The following is a 25970-nucleotide window of genomic DNA, read 5'->3' as shown; positions in this document are numbered from 1 at the left end:
CTCTCCACTTGTGCACAAATCCCCCAAGTGGCATTGTTCATAGAAACAACCCAAATGTCCATCAACTGTTGGGAGGAAAAACAAAATGTGGTTCATTCACCTATTTTAGACATAAAAAGGAATGAAATGCCATGTCACAGAATAGATGAAATTAAAAGCAATAGGCTAAATAAAAGAAGCCGGACACAAAAGATTATATGCTGCATGCATCAGTTTATATGAAATTGTAGGCTAAATAAATCCATGGGGACAGAAAACAGTGGTTTCCAGGGACTGAAAGAAATAGAAGACATTCTAGAATTGGACAGTGGAAAGTGGTCCTGCAATCTCGGTGAACGTAGTTTTCCCTTTGTATCCATTGGTTCCAGGATCTGCCTTGAATACCAAGATCTGAGGAGGCTCATATCCCTTCCATAAAACAGTGTAGTGTTTGCACAAAACCTCCATGCACCCCTTTCTTTACAGTGCTTACGGCATCCAGCACAGTGTAAGACTAACCTAATACATCATAAATGCTGTGTAAATAGGTGTTCTACTGCGTCCTTTAGAAACCATGACAAGGATAAAAGGTGTCCAGGGTTTATTTAAAAAATTTTTCAGGGCTGGAGATATGGCTTAGCGGTTAAGCGCTTGCCTGTGAAGCCTAAGGACCCCCGTTCGAGGCTGGGTTCCCAGGTCCCACGTTAGCCAGATGCACAAGGGGGCGCACGCGTCTGGAGTTCGTTTGCAGACGCTGGAAGCCCTGGCGCGCCCATTCTCTCTCTCCCTCTATCTGTCTTTCTCTCTGTGTCTGTCGCTCTCAAATAAATAAATAAAAATTTAAAAAAAAAATTTCAGTGCCGGAGATATGGCTTAGCGGTTAAGCACTTGACTGTGAAGCCTAAGGACCCCAGTTCGAGGCTCGATTCCCCAGGACCCACGTTAGCCAGATGCACAAGGGGGTGCACGTGTCTGGAGTTCATTTGCAGTGGCTAGAAGCCCTGGTGCACCCATTCTCTCTCTCTCTCTCCCTCTTTCTCTCTCTGTCACTCTCAAATAATAAATAAATAAAAACAAACAAAAAATTTTTTAAAAAAGAATTTTTCAGCCAGGTGTGGTGGCACATGCCTTTAATTCCAGTACTTGGGAGGCTGAAGTAGGAGGATTACTGTGAGTTCAAAGCCAGCCTGAAACAACATAGTGAATTACAAGATAGGCTGGACTAAACAAGACCCTACTTCAAAAAACAAAAAACAGGGCTGGAGAGATGGCTTAGCGGTTAAGCGCTTGCCTGTGAAGCCTAAGGACCCCGGTTCGAGGCTCGGTTCCCCAGGTCCCACGTTAGCCAGATGCACAAGGGGGCGCACGCGTCTGGAGTTCGTTTGCAGAGGCTGGAAGCTCTGGCGCGCCCATTCTCTCCCTCTCTCCCTCTATCTGCCTTTCTCTCTGTGTCTGTCGCTCTCAAATAAATAAAAAATTAAAAATTAAAAATTAAAAAAAAAAACAAAAAAAAAAAAAAAAGAGGATTGCTGTGAGTTTGGGGCAAGCTTGAGACTGTATACTGAATTCCAGGTCAGCCTGGGCTAGTGAGACCCTACTTTGCCAAATCAAATATCTGTATCTATTTTATTACTGGGGGGCACTGGAGAGATGGCTCAGCTGTCAAAAGCACTTGCTTATAAAACCTGATGGCCTGGTTCAATACCTCAGTACCAATGAATAGCCAGATACACAAAGTGGTGCATGTATCTGGAGGTCATTTGCAGTGGCAGGAGGCCCTGGTGTGCCCATATTCTCTCTCTCTCTCTCTCTCTTTCTTTCTCCTTGCAAGTAATAAATTAAAATTCTTTTCGAAATATTTTGGGGAGCTGGAGAGATGGCTTAGTGGTAAAGGTGCTTGCCTGTGAAGCCCAAGGACCCAAGTCTGATTCCCCAAGACCCACGTATGCCAGATGTACAAGGTGGTTCATGTGTTTGGAGTTCGTTTGCAGTGGCTAGAGATCCTGGGGCACCCATTCTCTTCATCTGTCTGTTTCTCTCTTCAATAAATAAAATAAAATAAAATAAAATAAAATAAAATAAAATAAATGTAAATGTATTTTGGAATGGAGAGATGGCTTAGCAGTTAAGGCACTTACCTGCAAAACTAAAGGAACCAGGTTCAATTCCCTAGGACCCATGTAAGCCAGATGTACAAGGTGGCGCATCTAGAGTTTGTTTGCCGAGGCTAGAGGCTCTGGTGTGCCTATTCTCTCTCTCTATCCGCCTTTCTCTCTCTCTCTGTCAACTAAATAAATAATAAAACTAAAATAATTAAATAAAATTAAAACAATAATTTCAATCTGTGATTTGTGTATCCATGGAGGTAAGATGCATGCATACTGAGAGCCAACTATATGCCAAAGGGCCAAGTTGTACACTTTTTTAAAAAGTGCATTTAACTTAAAAAAAAAACAACATTTTATTTATCTATTTGGGAGAGAGAGAGAGAGAGAACAGGTGCACCAGGGCCTCCAGCTGCTGCAAATGAATGCCAGACACATGCACCATCTTGTGTGTCTGGCTCACATGGGTAATGGGGAATCAAACATGTGTTCTTAGGTTTCACAGACAAGCACCTTAACCACTAAGCCATTTGTGCAGCCAAAGTTGTACATTTTTAGGAGGTAAATTTGGGCTGGAGGGATGGCTTGGCAGTTAAGGCATTTGCCTGCAAAGCCAAAGGACCCAGGTTTGAGTCCCCAGGACCCACATTAGCCAGATGTACAAGGGGGTGCATGCATCTGGAGTTTGTTCACAGTGGCTGGAGGCCTGGAGCATCCATTCTCTCTCTCTCTCTCTCTCTCTCTCTCTCTCTCTCTCTTGCTCTCCCTCTCTCCCTCTCAAATAAATACGTAAAAATAAAATATATATAAAAAAATTTTAAAAAAGATGTAACTTTATGGCTGGTAAGAAAGCCCCATTGGAAAGTACTTGTCTTGCAAGCATGAGGAACTGAATCTGATGCCCAGTACCCATGTATGGTAGTTCCCCCCTGTAATTCCAGTGCTGAGGAAGCAGAAACAAGTGATCCCTGGAGCTTATTGGTCAATCAGTCTAAGCCTCATTGGTAAACTCCAGGCCAATGAGAGACCTTATCTCAAAAAGAGCTAGACAGCATACCTAAGGTTAGACTCTGGCCTTCAAACATACCTGTATATCTGTGTGCATGTACCTGTACACACATGTGCACTCACACATATGTGAACATGTATAAATGCACACATAAACACGCAAAATAGTCAAATTTTATAGTTGTGTATTGTATCTCAAAAGACTTTTTTTCACCAGGCATGGTGGCATGCACCTTTAATCCCAGTACTCAGGAGGCAGAGGTAGGAGGATCACCATGAGTTTGAGGACACGCTGAGATTACATAGTGCATTCCAGGTCAGCCTGGAATAGAGTGCAACCCTACCTCAAAAAAAGAAATAAAAAAGACATTTTCCCCCTTGTGCCAGAGATAAAAAGCAGGGTCATGTGGTGCTAGGTGAGCACTCTACCTCTGAGCTCCATCTATGCCCCTTGGTATTATAAAATAAAAGACAAAACCAGGCATGGTGGCACACGCCTTTAATCCCAGCCCTCGGGAGGCAGAGGTAGAAGGATCGCTATGAGTTTGAGGCCACCCTGAGACTCCATAGTGAATTCCAGGTCAGCCTGAGCTAGAGTGAGACACTACCTCAGACAAAACAAGTAAAGTAAAGAAAAGACAAGCCTGGTGTAGTCACTCACACCTTTAATCCCAGCACTTGGCAAGTTGAGGTAGGAGGATTGCCATGAGTTCGAGGACAGGCTGGATTATAAAGTAAGTGATTGCTGTGTCTGTTCTTGGGATCCATTATGCACACACACACACATACACCCATATTGTTAAACAGTCTTTTAATCATTTTGATAGCCTTCAATTATCTCCCCTTGTACAAGACACAGAATTCTAGACTTGGGGCAGAGATCATTCAGGAGCCACTTCCGAGCACATTGTGTGGGGAAATAAAGTGATTGCTGGTAATGCCATGTTACCTTCCTCCTTTCCAGTCATGATTGTCACGGAGGATGACAGACATGTCTCTAAGGAGCTAGTTGGGTCATTTATTTCTACTGTCACTAAAACCAATAAATTTGCAAGATGACAACCTAGAATCTGAAAATCTCAAGGCACGTTGAATAACCACATAATATCCTTTTGAAAAATCACCCCAGGGCTCAATGGTTAAAGGCACTTGTTTGCAAAACTTGATGGCTTGGGTTGAATTCCCCAGTACCCATGAAATGTCAAAGGCACAAAGTGGGGCATGTGCCTGGAATTCATTTGCAGTGGTAGGAGGCCATGGTGTGCCCCCTTTTTCTCTCTCTCTGCTTGCAAATAAATAACGAGTTAAAAATATTTTTTTAAATTATTTATTTATTTATTTGAGAGCGACAGATACAGAGAGAAAGACAGATAGAGGGAGAGAGAGGGAATGGGCGCGCCAGGGCCTCCAGCCTCTGCAAACGAACTCCAGACGCGTGCGCCCCCTTGTGCATCTGGCTAACATGGGACCTGGGGAACTGAGCCTTGAACCGGGATCCTTAGGCTTCACAGGCAAGCGCTTAACCGCTAAGCCATCTCTCCAGCCCAAAAAATATTTTTTAAATGAAGGAAAAATCACCCCAAATTAAAAGAACATATTTTATTTATTTATTTGAAAGAGGGAGAGGGAGAAAGAGAGATAGAGGCAGATAAAAAGAATGGGCATGCCAGGGCCTCTAGGCACCGCAAATGAACTCCAGACACATGTGCTACCGTGTGCATCAGGCTTACATGGGTACTGGGGAATTGAACCCTGGTCCTTAGGCTTTGCAGGCAAGGGCCTTAACTGCTGAGCCATCCCACCAGCCCCACTCCAAATTTTAATTATAGAAAATATGGAGCATGAAAACATAATATGAACACTAGAATCCTCAGTCTCAGCAATGACCAGTGCATAGCCAATTGTATTCCACCTTCCCAGCTACCTCTGCCCCTCACCCTGTATTATTCTGAAGCCAAGCCCAGCTATCCCATCATCTTACACACCTTACATCTTACAGGGTCTCAGTTGGTGCTGCTAAAAGGGGACTCAAGCTGGCCATGGTGGCATATGACTTTAATCCCAGCACTCTGGAGACAGAGGTAAGAGGATCACCATGAGTTCGAGGCCAGTTTGGAACTACAGAGTTTCAAGTCAGCCTGGGTTAGAGTGAGACCCTACCTAGGAAAAAAGTAAATTAAAAAAAAGAAAAATAAAAATGAGCTGGAGAAGATGGTTTAGTGGTTAAAGCATTTGCCTGCAAAGCTAAAGGACCCTGGTTCAATTTCCCAGGACCCATGTAAGCCAGATGCACAAGGAGGTGCATGCATCTGGAGTCTGTTTGCAGTGGCTGAGACCCTGGTGTGTCCATTCTCTCTCTCTCTCTCTCTCTCCCTCTTTTTCTCTCTCAAATAAATAAACAAAATATATTAAAAAAAAGAAAGGTGACTCAAAACCAACCAAGCAATCAACCAGAACACATATTCAAAGTTCACCCAATTGTTTTACAAACTTAAACAAAAATGTATTAGTATATTAGTATATATATGTATATATAAATGTATTAGTGTATTAGTATATATATTTTGTTATTATCTTTCATCCATAGAAATGTGCATAGATATTGCCACCTTCTTGAGAGCAGCTATTGTTGTATGCCGGACAGTTTCCTGGAGGCTCACCACAAATGATTCAATGTAAGTTTTGCATGTTCCCTGTTATCACCCACTTCCCCTAACCTCCAGCTCAAGGAAGCACAGTGGTCCAGCCCAGGTGTGACATACAGGCCAGGTTCCTCCATTCTCTCTTACCTCTCACTCCTGCTTTTCTCTTACCTGCCTTTAGCCACTGTAGTTACATGTGGCCCCTGGGAACAGTAGCTAAACTGTAGCTAATGTGACTGGCCCAATCTGAGATTTATTTTAAACTACAGAATGTCAAGGACTTAATATTAAAAAATGAAGACTATCTCATTGCATATGGAAATGTTTTGGATATATTGGATTAAACAAATTATTAAAATCAATCCTGTTTATTCCACTTTTAAAAACTTTATAGTTATATTTATTTTTATTTGAGAGAGAGAGAAAGAGAAAGAGGCAGCCAGAGAGAGAGAGAGAGAGAGAGAATGGGTGCACCGGGGCCTACAGATGCTGCAAATGAACTCCAGATACATGCACCCCCTTGTGCATCTGGTTTATGTAAGTCCTGAGAAATTGAACTTGGGTCCTTTGGCTCTGCAGGCAAGTGCCTTAACCACTAAGCCATCTTTCCAGCCCATGATTTTTTTTACTTCTTAAGAATTGTGGTAAGTACACATAGCATAAAGCTGACCATCTTGGGCTAGAGAGATGGCTTGGCGGTTAAGGTGTTTGCCTGCCAAGCCTAAGGACCTGAGATTGATTCCCCAGTACCCATGTAAAGCCAGATGCATAAAGTGGTTCCTGTGTCTGGAGTTCATTTGCAGTGCCTAGAGGCCCTAGCATGCTTATTTTCTCTATCTGCCTCTTTCTTTTTTACTTGCTCTCAAATAATTAAATAAATAAAATATACTTAGAACATTTTTTTAAAAGCTAATCATCTTGACCCCCTGTTCCCCCCTGCTATTCTCTCTTTTCTGATCTTCTGATGCTGGGGATTAAACCTAGGACCTTGGGCATGCTAGGCAAACACCCTACCACTAGGCTACATCTCTAGCCCTTGACCACTTTAAGTTCATGGCTCAGCAGTGTTAAGTACGTTCACATTGTAACTATCACTACCATCCATTGCCAGACCCCCTTGCATTTTGCAAACCCAAAACTCTGTCCCCATTCAGAATCCCATTATTTCTACTGTCCCAAGTCCCTGGCAGCTCCAATAATGTCTGTCATGATGAATTTGACTATTCTAGATGCCCCTCAGACTTCTGTGATGCCTGACCTAGCCGATATTCTGTTGTTCTTGTTTAAATGTCAAGCTTTCTCTTTCCCCACAATCATGGTGTTATGCACTTCCTTCAAGAGTGTAGGCCTTGATGAACACCATTCCCCTCATTCCACTTTTCTGTCTCTATGAATTTGACTACTCTAGGTCCTTCATATGCATAGAATCACCGTGTTTGTCCTTTTATGACTGTTTTAATTCACTAAGCATAACATTCGCAGGGGCCTTCCACTCCGCGGCAGAATTTCCTTCCTTCTTAAGGATGAGTCATGTTCCATTGCACAGAGCGACCCCAGTTTGTCCATTCCTCCAGTTTACAATCTCACAGCCAGTGTGCAAAAATTTCACCTTCTCCCCATCTTCACCATCTTGGTTTTTTTTCTTTTCACAATTTTTATTAACATTTTCCATGATTATAAAAAATATCCCATGATAATACTCTCCCCCCCCCCGCACTTTCTCCTTTGAAATTCCATTCTCCATCATATTACCTCCCCATCTCAATCATTGTACAATACCAACCTATTAAATACCCTCCTCCCTTCCTTTCTCTTCCCTTTATATCTCCTTTTTAACTTACTGGTCTCTGCTACTAAGTATTTTCCTTCTCACGCAGAAGCCCAATCATCTGTAGCTAGGATCCACATATGAGGGAGAACATGGTTTGTTTTAAAAATATTTTTATTTATTTGTAAGGAGAGAGAGAGAGAGAAAGAGAGAGAGAGAGAGAGAGAGAGAGAGAGAGAGAGGGAGAATGCATGCACCAGGGCCTCCAGGCACTGCCAACAAACTCCGGATGCATATGCCACTTGGTGCATCTGGCTTTATGTGGGTACTGGGGAATTGAACATGGGTCATTAGGCTTTGCAGCCAAGTGCATAGACCACTGAGCAATACCTCCAGCATGTTTTTTTTTTAAATAGCATTCAACCTAATGGATGAGGGTCCTTACTTGCTGGAATAAGACTATTAGAAAGTACCCAGGACTGGAGCTGGACGTGGTGGAACAAGCCTTTAATCCCAACACTTGAGAGATAGAGGTAGGAGGATCATTGTGAGTTTGAGGCCACCCTGAGACTACACAGTGAATTCCAGGTCAGCCTGAGCTAGAGCAAGACCCTATCTTGAAAAGAAAAAAAGAAAAAGAAAATGAAAATGAAAATGAAAGAAAGTACCCAGAACTGGAGAGATGTCAGTAAAGTGTTTGTCTCACGAGTGTGGGGATCCAAGTTTGATTCCCCAGTACCCATGTCCAAATTATGGGCATGGAAGCATGTACCTGTAGTCCCAACTCTTTGGAGCAGAGACAAGTGGATTCTTGCAGCTTACTGGTTAGCCTGTGTAGCCTGATTGGTGAGCTCCAGGCCCGTGACAGACCTTGTGTTCATGAGGCTGTCCTTTGGCCTCCACATGCATGCGCACACACATGACCATATACATCCCCACACACAGGCACACCCACTCACACGCACATAATCAAGCACAAACACACATTTTGCAAAGAGCGTAGGTCACATTAGTGGCTCACATTATACTTCCTGGAATGTTCATAGAAGTTGGAAAGGAAAGAGAAAACTCAATTACTCAGCAGCCTCCTTTGCAGACAGAGGTGGTCGCATGGTATCATTCTGACCAATGAGACATGATCAGAGAAGTTTGTTTGCTTTTCTTCCTTCTTCCCATTTCTCCTCACAGTCAGTGTCAGACTCAGGGTCAGCCATCTTGAAACCATGAGTGACAGCAACGGTGGCGAGGGGGGGAAGTGCAGGGTATTGGGGTGACTGATGAGAGGGTGGGACTCCTGATGAGACGTGGTAACAGTTCCGTGAGGTGCACTCCCACATCCTCACGCAAGACCAGTAAGCCATTGTCCCTTGAATCCACTTTTAACCTTTCATGATGGTTATAGCCAGATGACTCTCTGTTGAGGTCGTTGTAATCGACAGAGCTGAGATTTCAGCAGAAAGTCTTTCTCTGTCTGTCTGTCTGTCTTCTAAAGCCCATAGTCTCTCCTACCTACCATTCACAGACAAACCAGAAGAGATTGGTGGGTCCAGTGAGGTGGAAACCAGGCTTCTGCTCCCGCTGAACCTGTTAGCCATATTTAGGGGTAAGATGTTGTCTGTTCAGTTGGTGACATACCAAGTGCAAAGAGGCATCTGCTGGACACACAGATGTCCACAGCTGTATAGTATAGGAAGAAAAACTAAGCTGCTAACAAGTGGGGTTTAAATAGTTCTGTGACGCTGTCAATCTGACTTTGGTAGTCAATCAAGTGATGTTTTGGAAGACTATTTGATAATAAATAAAGGTACTCAAGTTACACTACAAAAAAATGGAAGTCAGAAAAAAATCACGATTCCCAGATTTTGAAAGAAGGTATGTGTGAATGACCAAAGTGTGAAGTGGTTATTTCCTTATGTAGGTTTTTTCTAGTTTCCAAGTTTTCCCTCCCTCCCTCCCTCCCTCCCTCCCTCCCTCCCTCCCTCCCTCCCTACCTTCTTTCTTTCTCCTTTCTTATCTTCCTTTCTTTCATCTCGAGGTAGGGCCTCGCTCTAGCCCAGGCTGACCTGGAATTCACTGTGTGGTCTCATGCTGGCCTCCAACTCACAGCCATTCTCCTACTTTTGCCTCCTGAGGGCTGGGACTAAAGGCATGCACCACCATGCCTGGCTAGTTTCCAAGTTTACAAAAGAAGCACATATTTTTTAATTAGAAAAAAATAAATCAGAGCATTAAAAAAACATATGGCAGCCTGGGGAGATGGCTCAGTGGATAAAGCTTGCTATGCAAGCACGTGTACCTGAGTTTATATCCCTAGACCTCAGGTTACCTTCAGCCAGGAGCTGAAGTAGGCATCTGTGATCCCAGTGTGTGCCTGTGGGGAGATGGAAGGAAGAGACAGGAAAGCCTCCTGGAAGCTTCACAGGCCACCTGTCCTGGAGAACAGCAATGAAGCATGGGAGACCCTGCCTCACAGCAAGGTGGAAAGCAATGCCTGACAGCCAGGGTGTCTTTATGCATGCGCGCGTGCACGCACACACACACACACACACACGCGCATGCACACGCGCACGCACACACACACACACCACAGCTTCAAGGTGAATGGCCCATTTTCTTGCTGGAATCTCATGTATTTTCTTTGGTTATCATATCAAAAGTAGTGGTGGGGAGCTTGAAGTTGTCTTAGGGTGAACATGTTGGGGCTGCTAAACAGTAACCCCCAGGACAAAGAGCCCAGTGCAGCGGATGACCATGTGCCTGGAGCCTGGGAGCCTGAGGCCCAGGCCTCTGCCCTCTGCCTCCAGTTCCTCCTGAGGACTCCAGGGTTAGAAGCTTCTGATCCCAGCAGCCCATGGTCCCTCTTGATTAAAATGCACCATCCTTAGAACTTGGTAATCGAATTAGAAGGTAATTCCTCCCTCAAATGGGCTGTGGTTGAAGGCTGCACAAACAACTTGTGTTTAGGTCCACTTTGCCTTGGCCTAATGTGTTGGTAAAAGCGTCCATTCCTAAAACGTGGTGTACTTAATTACGGATGGACATGGCAGAGAGTGGAGGCCCCTCATGATACGCTCAGTGGTTGATTAAGTGAGCATCCAAATGGGCAATCAATAATTTACTAAGATATTTAAAACACCTCCTGGCTTCCTGTGATGGGAAACGTGCAGCTTGCATGTGGTTCTCTGTTGGCTGCTCTGCAAGGGAAGGTCTCCATGTCTCTCTGGTCTCTTTGCTTCTAAGCTTAGACCCTGCTGTTCACTTGCTCCATAACCAGAAAGGGGACTTGCAGAAGTATAGATCTAATTACATGATGTCCCATTAAAAAGTATGTATAGCAGGTTAGGAAGCTGGCTCAGCAGTTAAAGGTGCTTGTCTGCAAATCCTGATGGCCTGGGGTTTGATTCCCCAGTACGCACGTAAAAAGCCAGATGCAGTCCAGGCCAGGGGTGGTGGTGCACACCTTTAATCCTAGCACTAGGGAAGCAGAGGCAGTAGGATTACCATGAGTTCAGGGCCACACTGAGACTACATAGTGAATTCCAAGTCAGTCTGGGCTAGACTGAGACCCTAGCCTCTACAGGGCTGGAGGGATGGCTTAGCGGTTAAGGCATTTGCCTGCAAAGCCAAAGGACCCAGGTTCAATTCCCTAAGACCCACATTAGCCAGATGCATAAGGGGGCGCATGCGTCTGGAGTTTGTTTACAGTGGCTAGAGACCCTGGTGTGATCTTTTTCTCTCTCTCCCTCTTTCTCTGTCAAACAAAGAAATAAAATAAAATATTAAAAAATGGATACAGGGCTGGAGAGATGGCTTAGCGGTTAAGCGCTTGCCTGTGAAGCCTAAGGACCCTGGTTCGAGGCTCGGTTCCCCAGGTCCCACGTTAGCCAGATGCACAAGGGGGCACACGCGTCTGGAGTTCGTTTGCAGAGGCTGGAAGCCCTGGCGCGCCCATTCTCTCTCTCCCTCTATCTGTCTTTCTCTCTATGTCTGTCGCTCTCAAATAAATAAATAAATAATGAACAAAAAAAAATTAAAAAAAAAATGGATACAAACAAACAAAGCCAGATGCACAAAGGGGCATATGCATCTGGAATTTGTTTGCAGGGGCAAGAGGCATGCCGATACTCTCTCTTTGCTTGCAAATAAATAAATAAATAATTAAAACGATCTACTGCACTTGTCCACCCTCACTTGAAGACAGTTCATGACACAGGACAGCTATTACCTTTATTTGTTAAGCAATGCTATAGTTTGCATCTGGTCTATGTATTGAAGGCTTGGTCCCCAGCCTGTGGTGCTATGGGGAGGTGATGGAATCTCCAGGGGTTTATGGGAAGGAAGTTAGGTCATCGAGGGTGTGCCCTTAAAGCAGGTAGCAGGACCCTAGTCCCTGCTTTTGCTTCCCAGCTTCTGTGAGATGGGCCACTTTGCTCTACCACACATGCTCCACTCTGATGTTCTACCTTGTCACAAGCCCCAAAGCAACAGAGCCACGTGATCATGGGTGTCCTCCTCTGAATCCACAAGCCCAAATAAACCTTTCTTCTTCTTTGTGTCTCTTTTCTCGGGTATGTTTTCATAACAATGAAGAGCCGACTGATACAAATGTTGTCCGAGGCCTTTCAGGCTTCTCTCCACAGGCTCTGCACATCAAAAGGCCCATAGGAGGACTAGCCTGGGTCTACAAATCCTCCCTTCCCTCTACTCCCCATGTCACCTCCTGAGATCCTATTGTCCTTGGCATTAGGAGGGAGGGAGTATTCTGGCCATCCTCTGCAGACACTCCAAAATGCTCTATGCCTATGTCTTACCTTGTACTTGAGCCTCTTGTTCCATTTGTGTGATTCCTAAGCTGTAGGGTAAGCAATTCTGTTTTTAAAAAATATTTTATTTGTTTATTTATTTGACAGACAGGGAGAGAGAGAGTCAGAATGGGCTTGCCTGGGTCTTCAGCCACTGCAAACAAACTCCAGATGTGTGCACCCTCTTGTGCATCTGGCTTACGTGGGTTCTGGGGAATTGAACTGGGGTCCTTTGGCTTTGCAGGCAAACACCTTAACCGCTAAGCCATCCCTCCAGCCCACTAATTCTATTTGATCCTTACTGAGCGCTTTTCTTGGATGGATGTTACTGAACAAGCTTGGCACTAATATTTCTCTCCTTTTTCAAATATTTTTTATTTATTTTACTATTTATTTCTTAAATTATTATTATTATTGTTGCTGTTGTTGTTATGGTTTTTCGAGGTAGGGTCTCACTCTAGCTCAGGCTGACCTGGAAGTCACTATGTAGTCTCAGGGTGGCCTCAAACTCACAGCTATCCTCCTACCTCTGCCTCCCAAGTGCTGGGGTTAAAGATGTGCGCCACCACGCCCAGCTCAAAATAGTTTTATTTTCAAGCAGAGAGAGGTAGACAGTGAGAATGGGCACCCTAGGGCCTCCAGGCACTGCAAACAAACTCCAGATGCATATGACACTTTGCTCATCTGCCGGGGAATTGAACTCTGGTGGTTAGGCTTTGCAGACAAGCGCTTTAACAATCTGAGCCATCTCTATAGCCCTTTTTATTTATGTTTGAGGTGGTGGGGGAAGACAAACAGACAGACTGTGAGCAACTGAACTCTAGAAGCATGCACCACTTTGTGTATCTGTCTTAATGTGGGTATTGGGGAGTTGAATCAGAGCCTACCAGCTTTGCACTCAAGTGACTTTAATCACTGATCCATTTCCCTGGCCCTCTGTCTCCTTTTTTTTTTTTTTTTTATTGAGGTAAAGTTTCACTCTAGCCTAGGCTGACCTGGAAACTCACTCTGTAACCCAGACTGGCCTCTAACTCACATGATCTTCCTACCTCAGCCTCCTGAGTGCTGGGATTAAAGACGTGCACCACCACACCTGGCCTCTTTTCTCCATCTTAAATTACTAAATCCCTCTTAATCTTTTTTTTTTAAATTATTTATTTATTTATTTGAGAGCGACAGATAGAGAAAGACAGATAGAGGGAGAGAGGGAGAATGGGTGCGCCAGGGCCTCCAGCCTCTGCAAACGAACTCCAGACGCGTGCGCCCCCTTGTGCATCTGGCTAACGTGGGACCTGGGGAACCGAGCCTCGAACCGGGGTCCTTAGGCTTCACAGGCAAGCGCTTAACCACTAAGCCATCTCTCCAGCCCTCCCTCTTAATCTTAAACTTTGGCATTGTGAGCTCTGGAGGGAATCCCCTTTCTTATTCTCTGAGGCAAGAGCACAGTTTGGAAGGGTTGGAGCAGAGGCCCCCTATGTAGTCAGATTTCCAGGACCCCCTCTGTCTCTGGGATCAGTTTGATCATTATCATCAGCTTCATGTCAAAGTCACAATGGGCAACAAGTAGAAAGAGAAGGCCAGAAGATAGCAAAAGAGGATTCATTACCATGTTCATTTTAGATCTACTCTAACAAGCCTAATGGTAAGTGCAGTAAGCATGATTGCTGCTCTGAGCCTTCACCAGATAAACACACAGCAATATATAATCAACCTCAGATATTTCTGTGGTATTTGCTGGGCTAGACCAGGCCATGCCCACCTCCAGCTGTTGTACATGTTCAATGTTTATCTAATGAATGACTAACATGGTTTTGTAGCATGCACTCAGGACTCTATGATGTCTTCCTTTAATCCTCAGCCCAACCCACGAGGTCTTAAGCATCATGCTGTGTTGATGATGACAGGTGGCTTGGCGACATTATGGTTTATCTAGGGAAGATGTGGTTAAATCTTTCCAGTAGCTTTCTGCTCTTCAACCATCAAATGCATTGTTGTGTATCTAGTAAATCTGTAATAATTATTAATTGATAGGCATGCTTCTCAGTCTGAATGCATAACCCACATGTTCCCTGAATAGAAGGGGAGTTGCAGCATATTTTAATTAAGTCCTGACAACTTTAATTCTGATTGCTCATTCTAATACACTTGAGCTGGTAGCATCATGCTAATGGCTTGTTCATTTTGGAAGATGCTAGCAGCAGAGTGCTGCCTTTTATCCAAACATAAGATCATAATAATTAAAATCTGATATTGCTCAAAATGAACTCCTTTAAAACAATTTATATCCCACCAACACATACACACAGATGCAGGCGCATACATGCCAACATTCTCAAGAATTTACAACACCTTAGAGAACCCCTGTCCATTTCTTTCCAAAATGAAAACTTTTCTGTTGACGTGATAAAAGACTCCTTACTAGGTTCAGGGGAAATGTGTATTTCCACTGATCAATTTCTGAGTTTCCCAGAAGAGGGGAGCCACAGAGAAATTCTGAAAACTAATGACTGCATGAGAGAAGTCTATTTGTACTTTATTGCCCCAATCAGAGCCTAAGCCACTGAATCAGAGAGTGAGACAAAGGAAAACGCTGGGGAAGTGTGAGGAGCGTGCAGGAGGGGGAGGTGAACAGAATGGAGGGATGAGCTCTGAGTACACTCAGAGGGATGGAATAATTTGGAAAGGGGATCCAAGACAGCGAATATCCCATATTGACTTCATTCAGTGCTTTCACAAATTTCCCTTAAGCATGGATGGTGTCCCAGGCACTGGAAACCCAGTGGAGTTTGTTGTAGGTCCTTAACTAGAGGTCCGTTTTTGGGCTTTGTAAGCATTAGGAACCCTCTGAAATTGCATGTGAAATCTCGTGTTTATGAATACAATAGACAATATTAGAACAGAATGGTATATATCCCCTCCCACTGGGAACATGGTATACAACATGAACCACATTTGTTCTCTTCCTCCCTCTTCTTTCGCTCCCTCCTTCCATCTGGTCTCTTCCTTTCTCTGTGTCTGTTTCTATCTGTCTGTCTCTCTCTCTGTCTCTGTTTCTCATGATAGGATATCACTCTATAGACTAGGCTGGCTTTGAACTCATGACAATCTTCCTGGTTGAGCCTTCTGAATGCCCACCCACATTTTCTAAGTCTTAAGAGATTTCTTCCTTCCTTTCTCTCTCTCTTTCTCTTTCTCTCTTTCTTTCTTTCTTTGTAGAGTTTCACTCTAGCTCAGGCTAACCTGGAATTCACTATGTAGTCTCAGGGTGGCCTAGAACTTGTGTCAGTCCTCCTACCTCTGCCTCCCAAGTGCTGGGATTAAAGGCATGCACCACCACTCCTGGCTTAAGAGATTTCTAAAAGGCAGGTTAATACAAAAATTTTATTTTTCTTCTTTTTTATTTCCTTGGAAAGAATGAATAAACCAAAGCCAAAAGCAAGACAAGCTAATAAATGTAAGTATTTTCCTTTTCTTTAATATATTTTACTTTTGTAAAGTTAAAAAAATATTTTCAGGCTGGAGAGATGGCTTAGTGATTAAGGCACTTGCTTTCAAAGGTTCAATTTCCCAGGACCCATGCAAAGTCAGATGCACAAGATGGCGCAGGCATCAGGAGTTTATTTGCAGTGGCCAGAGGCCCTGGTACACCCATTCTGTCTCTTCCTGCTTCCCCAAATAAATAAATAATAAAAATATAAAAAAATATTTTCTAGGGGTGGAGAGATGGCTCAGCAGTTAAAGGCACTTCCTTGCACAGCCTAAGGATGTACAACTATCTCATTGAGACTGTGCTTGCAAATCCTTTGGGCATATGAATAGAGGTGAAATTATTAAATCATTATTTTCACTTTGTTTTTAATTATTTTCTCTTCCTTTTTAATTTGAAACAGGGTCTCATGTAGCACAGGCTGGCCTTCAACTTGCTATGTAGCTGGGGATGACCCTAACTTCATTTTCCCGCCATCATTTCCTAAGTGCTTGGATCAGATGTCTGCACCACCACAGCTGGCTCTATTTTACCCTTTAAAAAAAATTGTAGCCGGGCGTGTTAGTGCACGCCATTAATCTCAGCACTCGGGAGGCAGAGGTAGAAGGATCGCTGTGAGTTTGAGGCCACCCTGAGACTCCATAGTGAATTCCAGGTCAGCTTGGGCTACAGTGAGACCCTACCTCGGAAAAAAAAAAAAAAAAAAAAATTGTGTGTGTGTGTGTGTGTGTGTGTTGGCTCACCAGGATCTCTTGCCACTGCAAACAAACTCTAGACCCATGTGCCATTTTGCATCTGGCTTAACATAGGTTCTGGGAAATTGTACCCTGGCCAATAGGCTTTGCAAGTAAGTACCTTTAACCGCCGTGCCTTCTCGCCAGCTCTATTTTCTTCTTCTTAATAAGTATCTTGGGGGAGGATACTCGAGAGTATGTGAATATCCTGCTATTCTCGTCACAGTTTTACCTACTAGTTTCCGTATCCATTGATTCATACTTGAATCAATTCTTCTAATGGTTGCCAAATGGCAGTCTTATAATATCATCCATTCTATATTTATTTATTGGTATTCTACTTTATTTATGAATCTATGCTTATTTTATTCAGTGGGTTACAATCTTTCACTCTGAGGGATTCTTTTTGATGTGACCAACAATACAAGTTTTGGGAAATGTGGCAACGTTCAATATTTCTTTCCTACCCACCACTAAGGAAAAGGAGAGTGCAGCCCGAGTTCCTCAAATCGAGATCACGTCCCCGCCCAAGCAGGCATTTGGTCAAGAGTGGAAGCCCCGTTTCCACCTTGCACTCCGCAGCTCCCAGGGTAGCTGGCCGCGGCGCGAACTACATTTCCCAGAGGTGTCCGGGGCCAACGTCATCAGAGGGCGCCTCGCCCGGAGGCCGGCTCCGAAGGGCCGGCTGTGGCGGCGACATCATGGCGGACGTGCTCAGCGTCGGTGTGAACCTGGAGGCCTTTTCCCAGGCCATCAGTGCCATCCAGGCGCTGCGCTCCAGCGTAAGCCGAGTGTTCGACTGCCTGAAGGATGGCATGCGGAACAAGGAGACGCTGGAGGGCCGCGAGAAGGCCTTCATTGCGCACTTCCAGGACAACTTGCACTCGGTCAACCGGGACCTCAAGTAGGTACCGGCTGAAGGGGCTGGGCTCCAGGACCCGCCTGGCTCACACCTTGCCCCGGACTCCACCCGCGTCTTCCCGGCCACGGGCTCTTCCCCCTTTTGCTCGGTCCCCGTTCTCTGTCCGCCCTCGCGCAGGCTCTGCCAGCCGCCCAGGGACTCGTTTATCGCGCGTCCCCGTCTTCCAGCCTCGGTTCTCTTGGCCTCTGCCAGCCCCGGCTGTCTCCCGCCGCCTCCGACCCCCTCCGCCGGGGTCCTGGGCGGAAGGGGACGCGAGCTGCCGCCAGGACCTTCTGCTTCTCCGAGCTTAGCAGGTTTCTCACCTGTAGGCCCCATTCGCCCTATCATGTCGGGTCCTAAGAGGACCTGGTCAGCGCTGCCCCTGGGTCCCACGAACGCTCCTTCCCCGGCTCCGAGCATCCATCAGTTGCACCCCACCTCACTTCCATACAAGACAACAAATAAGGTTTTGGCCTCTTTTGCTTCTTCTCCATTCCTCCTCCCAAACACCTTCTCGGTGCCGTAGCTTCACTCTTACTCCTCTTTTACGGATCATCCTCAGCATCCCTCTAAGTTGTTAACTAGCCTGTTTGTACCAATTCCCTAACGGTTTGTATTTTGGGTCGTTTAAGGTTAAGGACCCAAAATACATTTCCTTCTTACAGGGCACACCGTAGGCACTTCTTAGGTCCCACACTTATAATTGCTTCCTTAGGGAGTCAGTCCTTTCTAGAAGGTTAGCGTTTCGGGACTTTTGCCTTTTACTGCTCAGTATTTCTTTTAATGGGACAGCATTTGGTGAGCTAGTCTCCTTGTGGTTTCTGGACAGGTTGGTGTTCCTATGTCTCGTGCACCCATGTCATGGATACCACAGTGCCTGGTATCCAGCCCAGGGCTAAGCATATGCCAGGCAAGTACTCCACTACTGAGCTAGACCCTCCACTGACTTTTCCCTCTCACGTGGTCTCCCACGTAACCAGGTGCAAGGAAGAGGTGGCATAAAGGAGGCGGGGAGGAGATGGTAGCCAAGGGGGGCGCCTTTTCCTTCTTATGTTGCCATAAATCCCAAAGTCCTCCCTCAGATTCCACATCCACTTGTTGGTGTGGGTTGCACTGCCAGTACCAGTTCACACTTTGTCTGCTTAAGGGTGACCAGCCGGCTTTCCCTTTACTTCTGTTTCTGCTTCCTGTCCGATTTACTTCCCTTTCTAGTGTTCAGAATGGTCTAGCCCTCATCACTTTAGAAACTTGAACGGTGTTTTTCTTTGTATTCTTTATTTTAATTTTAATTTTATTTTATTTATTTGTTGGAGAGAGAGAGAGAGAGAGAGATGGGTAGGTATAAAGAAAGAAAATGAGAGAAAGCGAGAGAATGGGCATGCCAGGGCCTCCAGCCATTGCAAACAAATTCCAGATGCATGTGCCACTTTGTGCATCTGGCTTACGTGGGTCCTGGGGAATTGAACCAACGTCCCTTGGCTTTGCAGGCAAGTGCCTTAACCACTAAGCTATCTCTCCAGCCCCTTCTTTGTGTTCTTTAAATCTTTGTACAGTAGTGCCAAGAAGAAGGTAGCTGAAGATTCCAGACCAAAACCGTTCACAGAGCCTTTTGGTGGCGGTTGAGGACCGGCCCCTCAGAACATGCTGGTGCAATGTGCTTTGCTGTTGGCTCACTTTCCCAGAGTTTCCCTGCTAGACTGAAGTGTGTTTGCTTGTGGCCCCCTCGATTGTGTCTTCTCATTCCGTTTGTTTATTTTATCTTGTCTTTGTTTTGCTAAGTGTTACCATCTGTGAAGCATCATGGTACAAATCTATCCTGATGTGAATGATAAGTAGTCATCATTTATTCAGGTACTTGCTGTTCTGCCAAATGGAATGATCTGCACGTGGGTCTGAAAATCCTTAGTGAGAGGCAGTATTAACACCACATTGCAAAGTCCCAGGAAGCCCCCCACCACAGAGACAAATTGGAGTTGTTAAAATCCTGATTTTAGAAGTTTCACTGCTTCTCTGTGTCTTAGGCTTTTTTTTCCCCCTTCCTGGAACAGCAGCACCAGGGAACTCTATTTGAAATTAAGATAAACTCTCAGTTAGGGTTTTCTTGGTTGTTCTTAATCTTAAAAAAATTATTTTTTTCTGAAGTAGGGCCTCATTCTAGCCCAGGTTGACCTGGAACTCACTCTGTAGTCCCAGGATGACCTCTAACTCACAGTCATCCTCCTACGTCTGCCTCTCAAGTGCTGGAATTAAAGGCATGCGCTACCACACCTGGCTGTGCCTAATCATTTTCACCTTTCAAAAAAGAAGTAAAGCCAGGTACGGTGGCACATGCCTTTAATTCCAGCACACTGGAGGCTGAGGTAGGAGGATCACTGAGTTTGAGGCCAGGCTGAGACTACATAGTAATTCCAGGTCAGCTTGGGCTAGAATGAGACTCTACCTCAGTGAGGGGGGGAGGGGGGAGTATTTCTTTTTATAAGACTTCTGATGGGATCCAGCTGTAGAGCAGTGTGGAGCTTAAACAGATTCGGGTTTCTTTAGTTGATCTCTTTGCTTTTCAGTGAGCTGGAACGCCTGAGCAACTTAGTAGGCAAGCCCTCTGAGAACCACCCTCTTCATAACAGTGGGCTGCTAAGCCTGGATCCTGTGCAGGACAAAACTCCACTCTACAGCCAACTCCTGCAAGCCTACAAATGGTCCAACAAGGTAAGGAAGTGGTCACAGATGGAGCCAGTAGGAAAAGGGCAATCTTCGTATCCATAGACAGGGTGTGTCAGTTCTTTATTTTTGAGTCTGCGTGGGGTTGAAGACTTGGAAGTTTCAGAGTTTTCCTGTTGTCCTTATGTAGCCCTTTGATGCTTGAGTTTAATAATGGTGCTCAAGGGATTCATTTGGAAAGGAGTTCTGAGGTGGATTTAATGGGGAGGTTGAGTGTTGAGTGTAGGGAGTGGTTCGTCTGAACTACTTGATATTATATGCAACATGTGGCATGTGCATTTTTGCCCGGGGAAGGGTGTTTCTCCCAGTTTTCTTCAGATTCCCAGAGGAGCTCATGACTCCTTGAAGGTTAAGTACTAGTGGTGTATGCAATTAGCCACTCACCCTATTTATGTTGTGTTAGCTCTTCTGTCACCAGGGAGTACCATTCAAATCCCATTTGTTAGAGCACTCTCTAGTTCCTTTTAAGCATTTTTATTTATTTGCAAGGAGGGAGGGAAGGAGGGGAGGGAGAGAGAGAGACTACGAGTGAATAAATATGGAAGCACCAGGGCCTCCAGCTGCTGCAAACGAACTCCAGATGCATGCACCACTCTGTGCATCTGTCTTTACATGGGTACTGGGGATTGAACCAGGTTCGTTAGGCTTTGTAGGCAAGTGTCTTAACCACTGAGCCATCTCCCATGGTTTCTTTCAGCAGGTTGGCCCATGCCGTAGATCTTAGGACAGAAGTAAAAGGAAAACTAAGGCATAGTCTAAAAATAACAGGAACCATTGGTCTGGGTGAAGTTCACTGATGAGTTCTTTTTGTTTGCTGTGTGTTTCTGGGTATGCTTTTATGTTGGGAACTAGAACATACTTTAGGAGCAAGTTTGGAAGCATTTTTCCTGTTACTCTGCCACTGTTTGGAGATCCTGTTTTACTGTTACTGATTGTGAACTGCTGACCCCTCCACATCATCTTCCTCTTCCTCTTCCTCTTGTCCTTTTCCTCTTAGGTCTTGGTGATGGATGATTTTTTTTTTCTCATTTCTCTGTTGGACATATTTGAGTATTGTTTGGTTTGAAGTGGAGCCTTAAGAGATCCAGGAAGGACATGGTTTGTCAGGGTCTTGAAGAATGAACTTGAACCTTGAATCCATAGATTTAGGCTATAAGGCCTTTCTGCCAAGCTATGGGGTACTGATTACAAAAATGCAGTTTAGTCTAGATTAAGCCAAGGCTTCCTCCCCCACAAGCAGTCTGCAGTTGGAGGAGACTTCACTGGGTCAAGGAGCTAAAATCTTTAGGGAGTTTTGGTATGAGGCAGCTCTCATGAGGCTCAAGGTGTGCAAGGCGGTGTCACTCAGGTGCTCTTTCAAGATCTTCTTGCTTTTTCTGCTCTGTTATTTAGGTGGTGGGAAGATGGACTGGCAGTTGGAGGTTTGTGCATCCTTATGCCTAGAAATCTCCTAGTGTATGTGTTAGGGCCTGAAAGGACTCTGATCCAGTGTGGTAGGTGTCCTTGGAGAATGTTTGGTGGATCCATGGATTGAATTTCTGGCTTGGATCACCAGACACACAAGATGTGATCCTCCTTGATGGTGGAGAGGGGCAGATCCTAAAAGGAGGTTGTCTGAGTCCAATTTGTGTTACTATAATGAAATACCTGAGATAGGTTAATTGTATAAAGAATAGAGGTTTATTTAGCCCTCAGTTTTGGAGATTTGAAGGCAAGGTGCCAGCATTGGCTTGACTCTTATGAGGACCTCATGGCAGATGGAATCCCTAGGGTGGGAGTGCACATAGGAGGCCTGGATCACATCATCAGACAGGAGGCCAGAGAAACTGCCTTCCCCTCACTTCTCAGGCCATATCCCCAGTTGACCTAAGCACCTCTCATTAGGCCCCTTCTCTTAAAGATTTTACATGAGGACAAAACTTTTAACATACGGAACATTTGAATATCATCCAGACTGCACAAGAGAAGATGCTTGACAGACAGAGACTGATAGATATCTGTTGCATTTGTGGGGCCAGATGTGAAGTGTCCCAGTGCAGCACAGACTGTCCTGTGTAAGCTTTGTGGTTTTCCCAGAGGTGTTCCTCGTCATCTAAATAGGAATTTACAGGTGAGGGGACGGAATCTGGTCAGCAGATACATGGCATGACTCATTTCTGGTTGTACTCCTAGAAAATCTTGGGTTGTTGTATTTGGACAAGGAAATGTTGTTGATGTGTCACATGGGTAATGTTCTTGAAATAAGCTTGGGCAACGAGGGCTTTTCAGGGGTGGGCATTCAGGCTGATCTCAAACCTCTGAGCGACAGGGTGTTGAACTAAGCTAATTATGCACTCAATTTGATTGCTCAGCTATTAAAATAGAAGTCTTGGCCTCTGCCCTTGACCCAAGGTGGGAAAGAAATTGTATTAAGGAAAATAAATATTATGTATATTATAGAATCCTTGGCCTTGGAGATGCTACAGGCTAATATGTGTAGAGATTTATCACTGATTATAAATCTCATATGTCATGTGAGGAGATGTGGAGGTTTTGGTTTGGTCTTGGCCTGGTGAGGTGAAGCTCCTGTGAAGTCACTGTACTCTCCCAGGTTCTGTAGGGCCACCAGCAGAAGAGAGCGGTTGGGAGAATCAACTGCACTGTGAACTGACCTTGTCCCAGCTCCCTAGCTGCACTAGTCTTGGAGGGGTTTTCCTTCTTTTCTTTTCTTTTCCTCTTTTCAAACTTGACATTTAGTCCAGTTCACTTAAGGTTTTCAACTGTAGAAAACATTTTTTCTCCCCTTTTGGTTACATCCTAGAAATTCATGAGGTGTTTTGTTTATACTATTCCCCACCACTCGATCAGTATGCATTTTCCATGATTTATGAAAGATAGGAGAAGATGTATACATGACACACGGGTCTTCCAACCATTGCTGTCTCTAAGGCAGACATCACTAATCAATTGTTGCATCCTTTCCTGTTGTGGCTATGTGTGTATTGGCTCAGAATCATTATCACTGCTTTGGGGCTAGGTGGTTACTGCCAGTTACTTCAAAGGAGGGCTGTAGGGAATATATGCTATTTCTCTTACAGTAGGTGTCCAGCCTGGCTATTACTGGCTTGTACTCTACTTTGGTAGAGATTTAAGGTAGTAAATTATGAGTCTTCACAAAATCCAGCAAGAAGAGAAGAAAACCAGGGTAAGGACACCTTATGTACATTGCCTTAGCAAACACAAGTAGTATTGAGAAATAAAGCTGGCATTCTCATTTCCAGCTGGGGATTTGGAAGAAGCAAGCAATTAATTATATGTGTGGACCTTGCTTCTGTAAGTGAAAAGAGCTTTTTAATTGCTAAAATGATCATAATTCATCACTTTACCCTCAAAGAATCTAAACCAGTAAGTGCATTAATATGTAAAGTGAAGTTTGGGATAACTTGCCAATGTCAGCTTTACATGCTGTTGACTAAGAATTGAAGGGAGTGTGGGAAAGGCTTTGATTCCTCCCATTATGAGGTGAACTTTCTGTTTTATGTGCTATTGGCCACGGAAAAGTCTTGTGCATGACTAATGACTAATTGTTTTCTTTAGGGGATTTTTTGTAATTTTTGTAAAGTCAGTTGGAATATTAATTACATGGTAGTTGGCATAATTGTTAGAATAACACATTTTAAAATTAATCTAATTTAGTGAAATGATGTCAGATTGCTGTGAGTAGCACTTTTCCTGTGCTGAATGGGGAATCAAGCTTTTAACTCTTGGGCACCTATAGATAATTATTCTGTGGAAGGATGACAAGCTTTCTTGACGAGGGCAGAAAATAATTGGCATCCATTCTGTCCTTGCTGTAAAAGTCAGTTTAGACTTTATGTCACTTGTTACGCTCAGACACGCCAAGACTGAGATGGAACAGATCCTGAAGGTCCTTTTTGGAGGTTCCTGGCATTCTGTCAACTGCGTTTTATTTCACTTCAGGCTTTGACTTTTTTCATGTGCTTGTGACAGAAATCTGCTTTGTATGAAGTCAGTTCTCCCTTGGTATCAGTGGAGGTTGGGTCGCATGAGCTCACATTCCTATAGTCACCACTATCCCTGCTGTGCAAGTCCCTAGCATAAAATAGTATGGGATTTATGTCTAACCTATACATCTCCTCCACGTGCTTCTTTTTATTGTATTTTATTGGCAACTTTTATACATGTAGTTACTGTGTTTGATCAAACCCCCATCCATTACCTTCTCTTGGGCCCGTCCCACCTACCTGTCCTATTTCACTGAATCCCTTCTTCCCAGCTAGTCCCTCTTCTACTTGGATCTCTTGTTTGTTTAATTAAGGTTGCCTGCATGAGCATGGGTGTTCTCCCACACACTTCTCTGTCTCCCCCCCCCCACTTTCATTTCTTCCCTTCTCCTTCATGTCTTCTAAATGAGGTCTTGATATGTTGGCCAGGCTGGTCCCCAACTTGTAAGCTCAGGCAGTCCTCTTCCCTCAGCCTCCTAAGTGGCTGCAGGTGTAGGCACATGCCAGCACACCACCTTCACCCGTCTCTCGATGACTTCTAATACCTGACAATATATTTGCCTTTTAAAAAATACTTATTTGCAAGGAGAGAGAGAGGGATATTGAGATTGAGAGATTGAGCAAGCAATGGGGTCTCTTGCCACTGCAGACACACTCTAGGTGTACAGCATCTGGCTTCACATGGGTACTGAAAAATAAAACCCAGGCTGTCAGGCTTTGGAAGCAAGTGCCTTTAACCGCTGAACCATCTCTCTAGCCCCAGTGTATTCGCTATGTAGGTAGCTGTTATACTGTATTGTTTAGGAATAGCGACAGGGAAAAAGTCTGTACTGTTCAGCACAGGAACAGTATTTCCCATCAGGAGTTGGTTGAATCTGTGGGTGTGTAAACCACAGATAGGGAGGGATCATGCCATTTGCCTGGAAAATCCAGTTAGGCTTTGCTTTGCTTTGGTTGGTAATATCAGACGCAACAACCCAGAAGGTCTGTTTTCTATTGGAGCTGGGGAGCCCCAGTAGAAGAAGGTGGTGCCGCCACTGTACCCCTTTAAAGCCAACCTTAATGTAGGGTCTCCCTCTAGCTTAGGCTCATGTGGAATTCACCGTGTAGTCTCAGGCTGGCCTCAAACTCACAGATGGGATTAAAGGCATGGACCACCACACCTGATGAGAAAGAGGATGTTTTCATTCCAAGAATATTCACTTGGAAGCTGGAAGATTACTCCATTCTACCCTCCTGAACTGTTATTAGGAGTTGCTCCATGGCTTAAGTTACTGTGAAGTTCATCTGCTATATCTATTACAAACACATTGTGTTTTTTTTTCAAGATAGGATCTTGCTGTAGCGCATGCTGACCTGGAATGTGTATCTCAGGGTGGCTTCTACTCACAGCCATCCTCCTACCTAGGCCTCCGCAGTGCTGGGGTTAAAGGTATGCACTACCGTGCCTGGTTAATTGTGCATTTTGAGACAAGGTCTTGTGTAGCCTAGGCTGGCTTTGAACTTGCTAAATAGCCCAGTATGACCTTGAACTCTATTCTTCTTTTCTACCTTCCAAGTACTGGGATTATTCCTTATTCTCTTTTTAAAAAATAATTTATTTTTATTTTTATTTATTTATTTTTTATTTGCAAGCAGAGATAGAGGGAGAGAGAGAGAGAGAGAAGAGAGACAGACAGAATGTGGGCACATCAGGGCCTGTAGCTACTACAAATGAACTCCAGACATGTTCCTCTTGTGCATCTGGCTTACATGGGTCCTGGGGAATCGAACTTGGGTCCTTTGGTTTCATAGGCAAATGCCTTAACTGCTAAGCCACCTC

The 25970-nt window shown here is 44.5% G+C and overlaps 1 protein-coding gene across 1 annotated transcript in view; it reads left to right on the top strand.

The window, feature by feature from the left end:
* The first annotated feature begins 17203 nt into the window (after window positions 1–17203).
* Med27 (mediator complex subunit 27) overlaps window positions 17204–25970 on the top strand; it is a 208363-nt gene continuing 199596 nt past the window's right edge. Inside the window, exons 1-2 of the mRNA XM_004654032.2 lie at window positions 17204–17429; window positions 19988–20132. Of these exons, the coding sequence (XP_004654089.1) occupies window positions 17227–17429; window positions 19988–20132 (348 nt within the window). The 5' untranslated portion in view covers window positions 17204–17226. The remainder of the gene's footprint in view (window positions 17430–19987; window positions 20133–25970) is intronic.

This window comes from Jaculus jaculus, chromosome 1 (genome assembly GCF_020740685.1).
Source record: "Jaculus jaculus isolate mJacJac1 chromosome 1, mJacJac1.mat.Y.cur, whole genome shotgun sequence".
Classification (NCBI taxonomy): domain Eukaryota; kingdom Metazoa; phylum Chordata; class Mammalia; order Rodentia; family Dipodidae; genus Jaculus; species Jaculus jaculus.
Note: the sequence above shows the minus strand (reverse complement) of the source record. Positions and strands in the feature narration are given on the sequence as shown.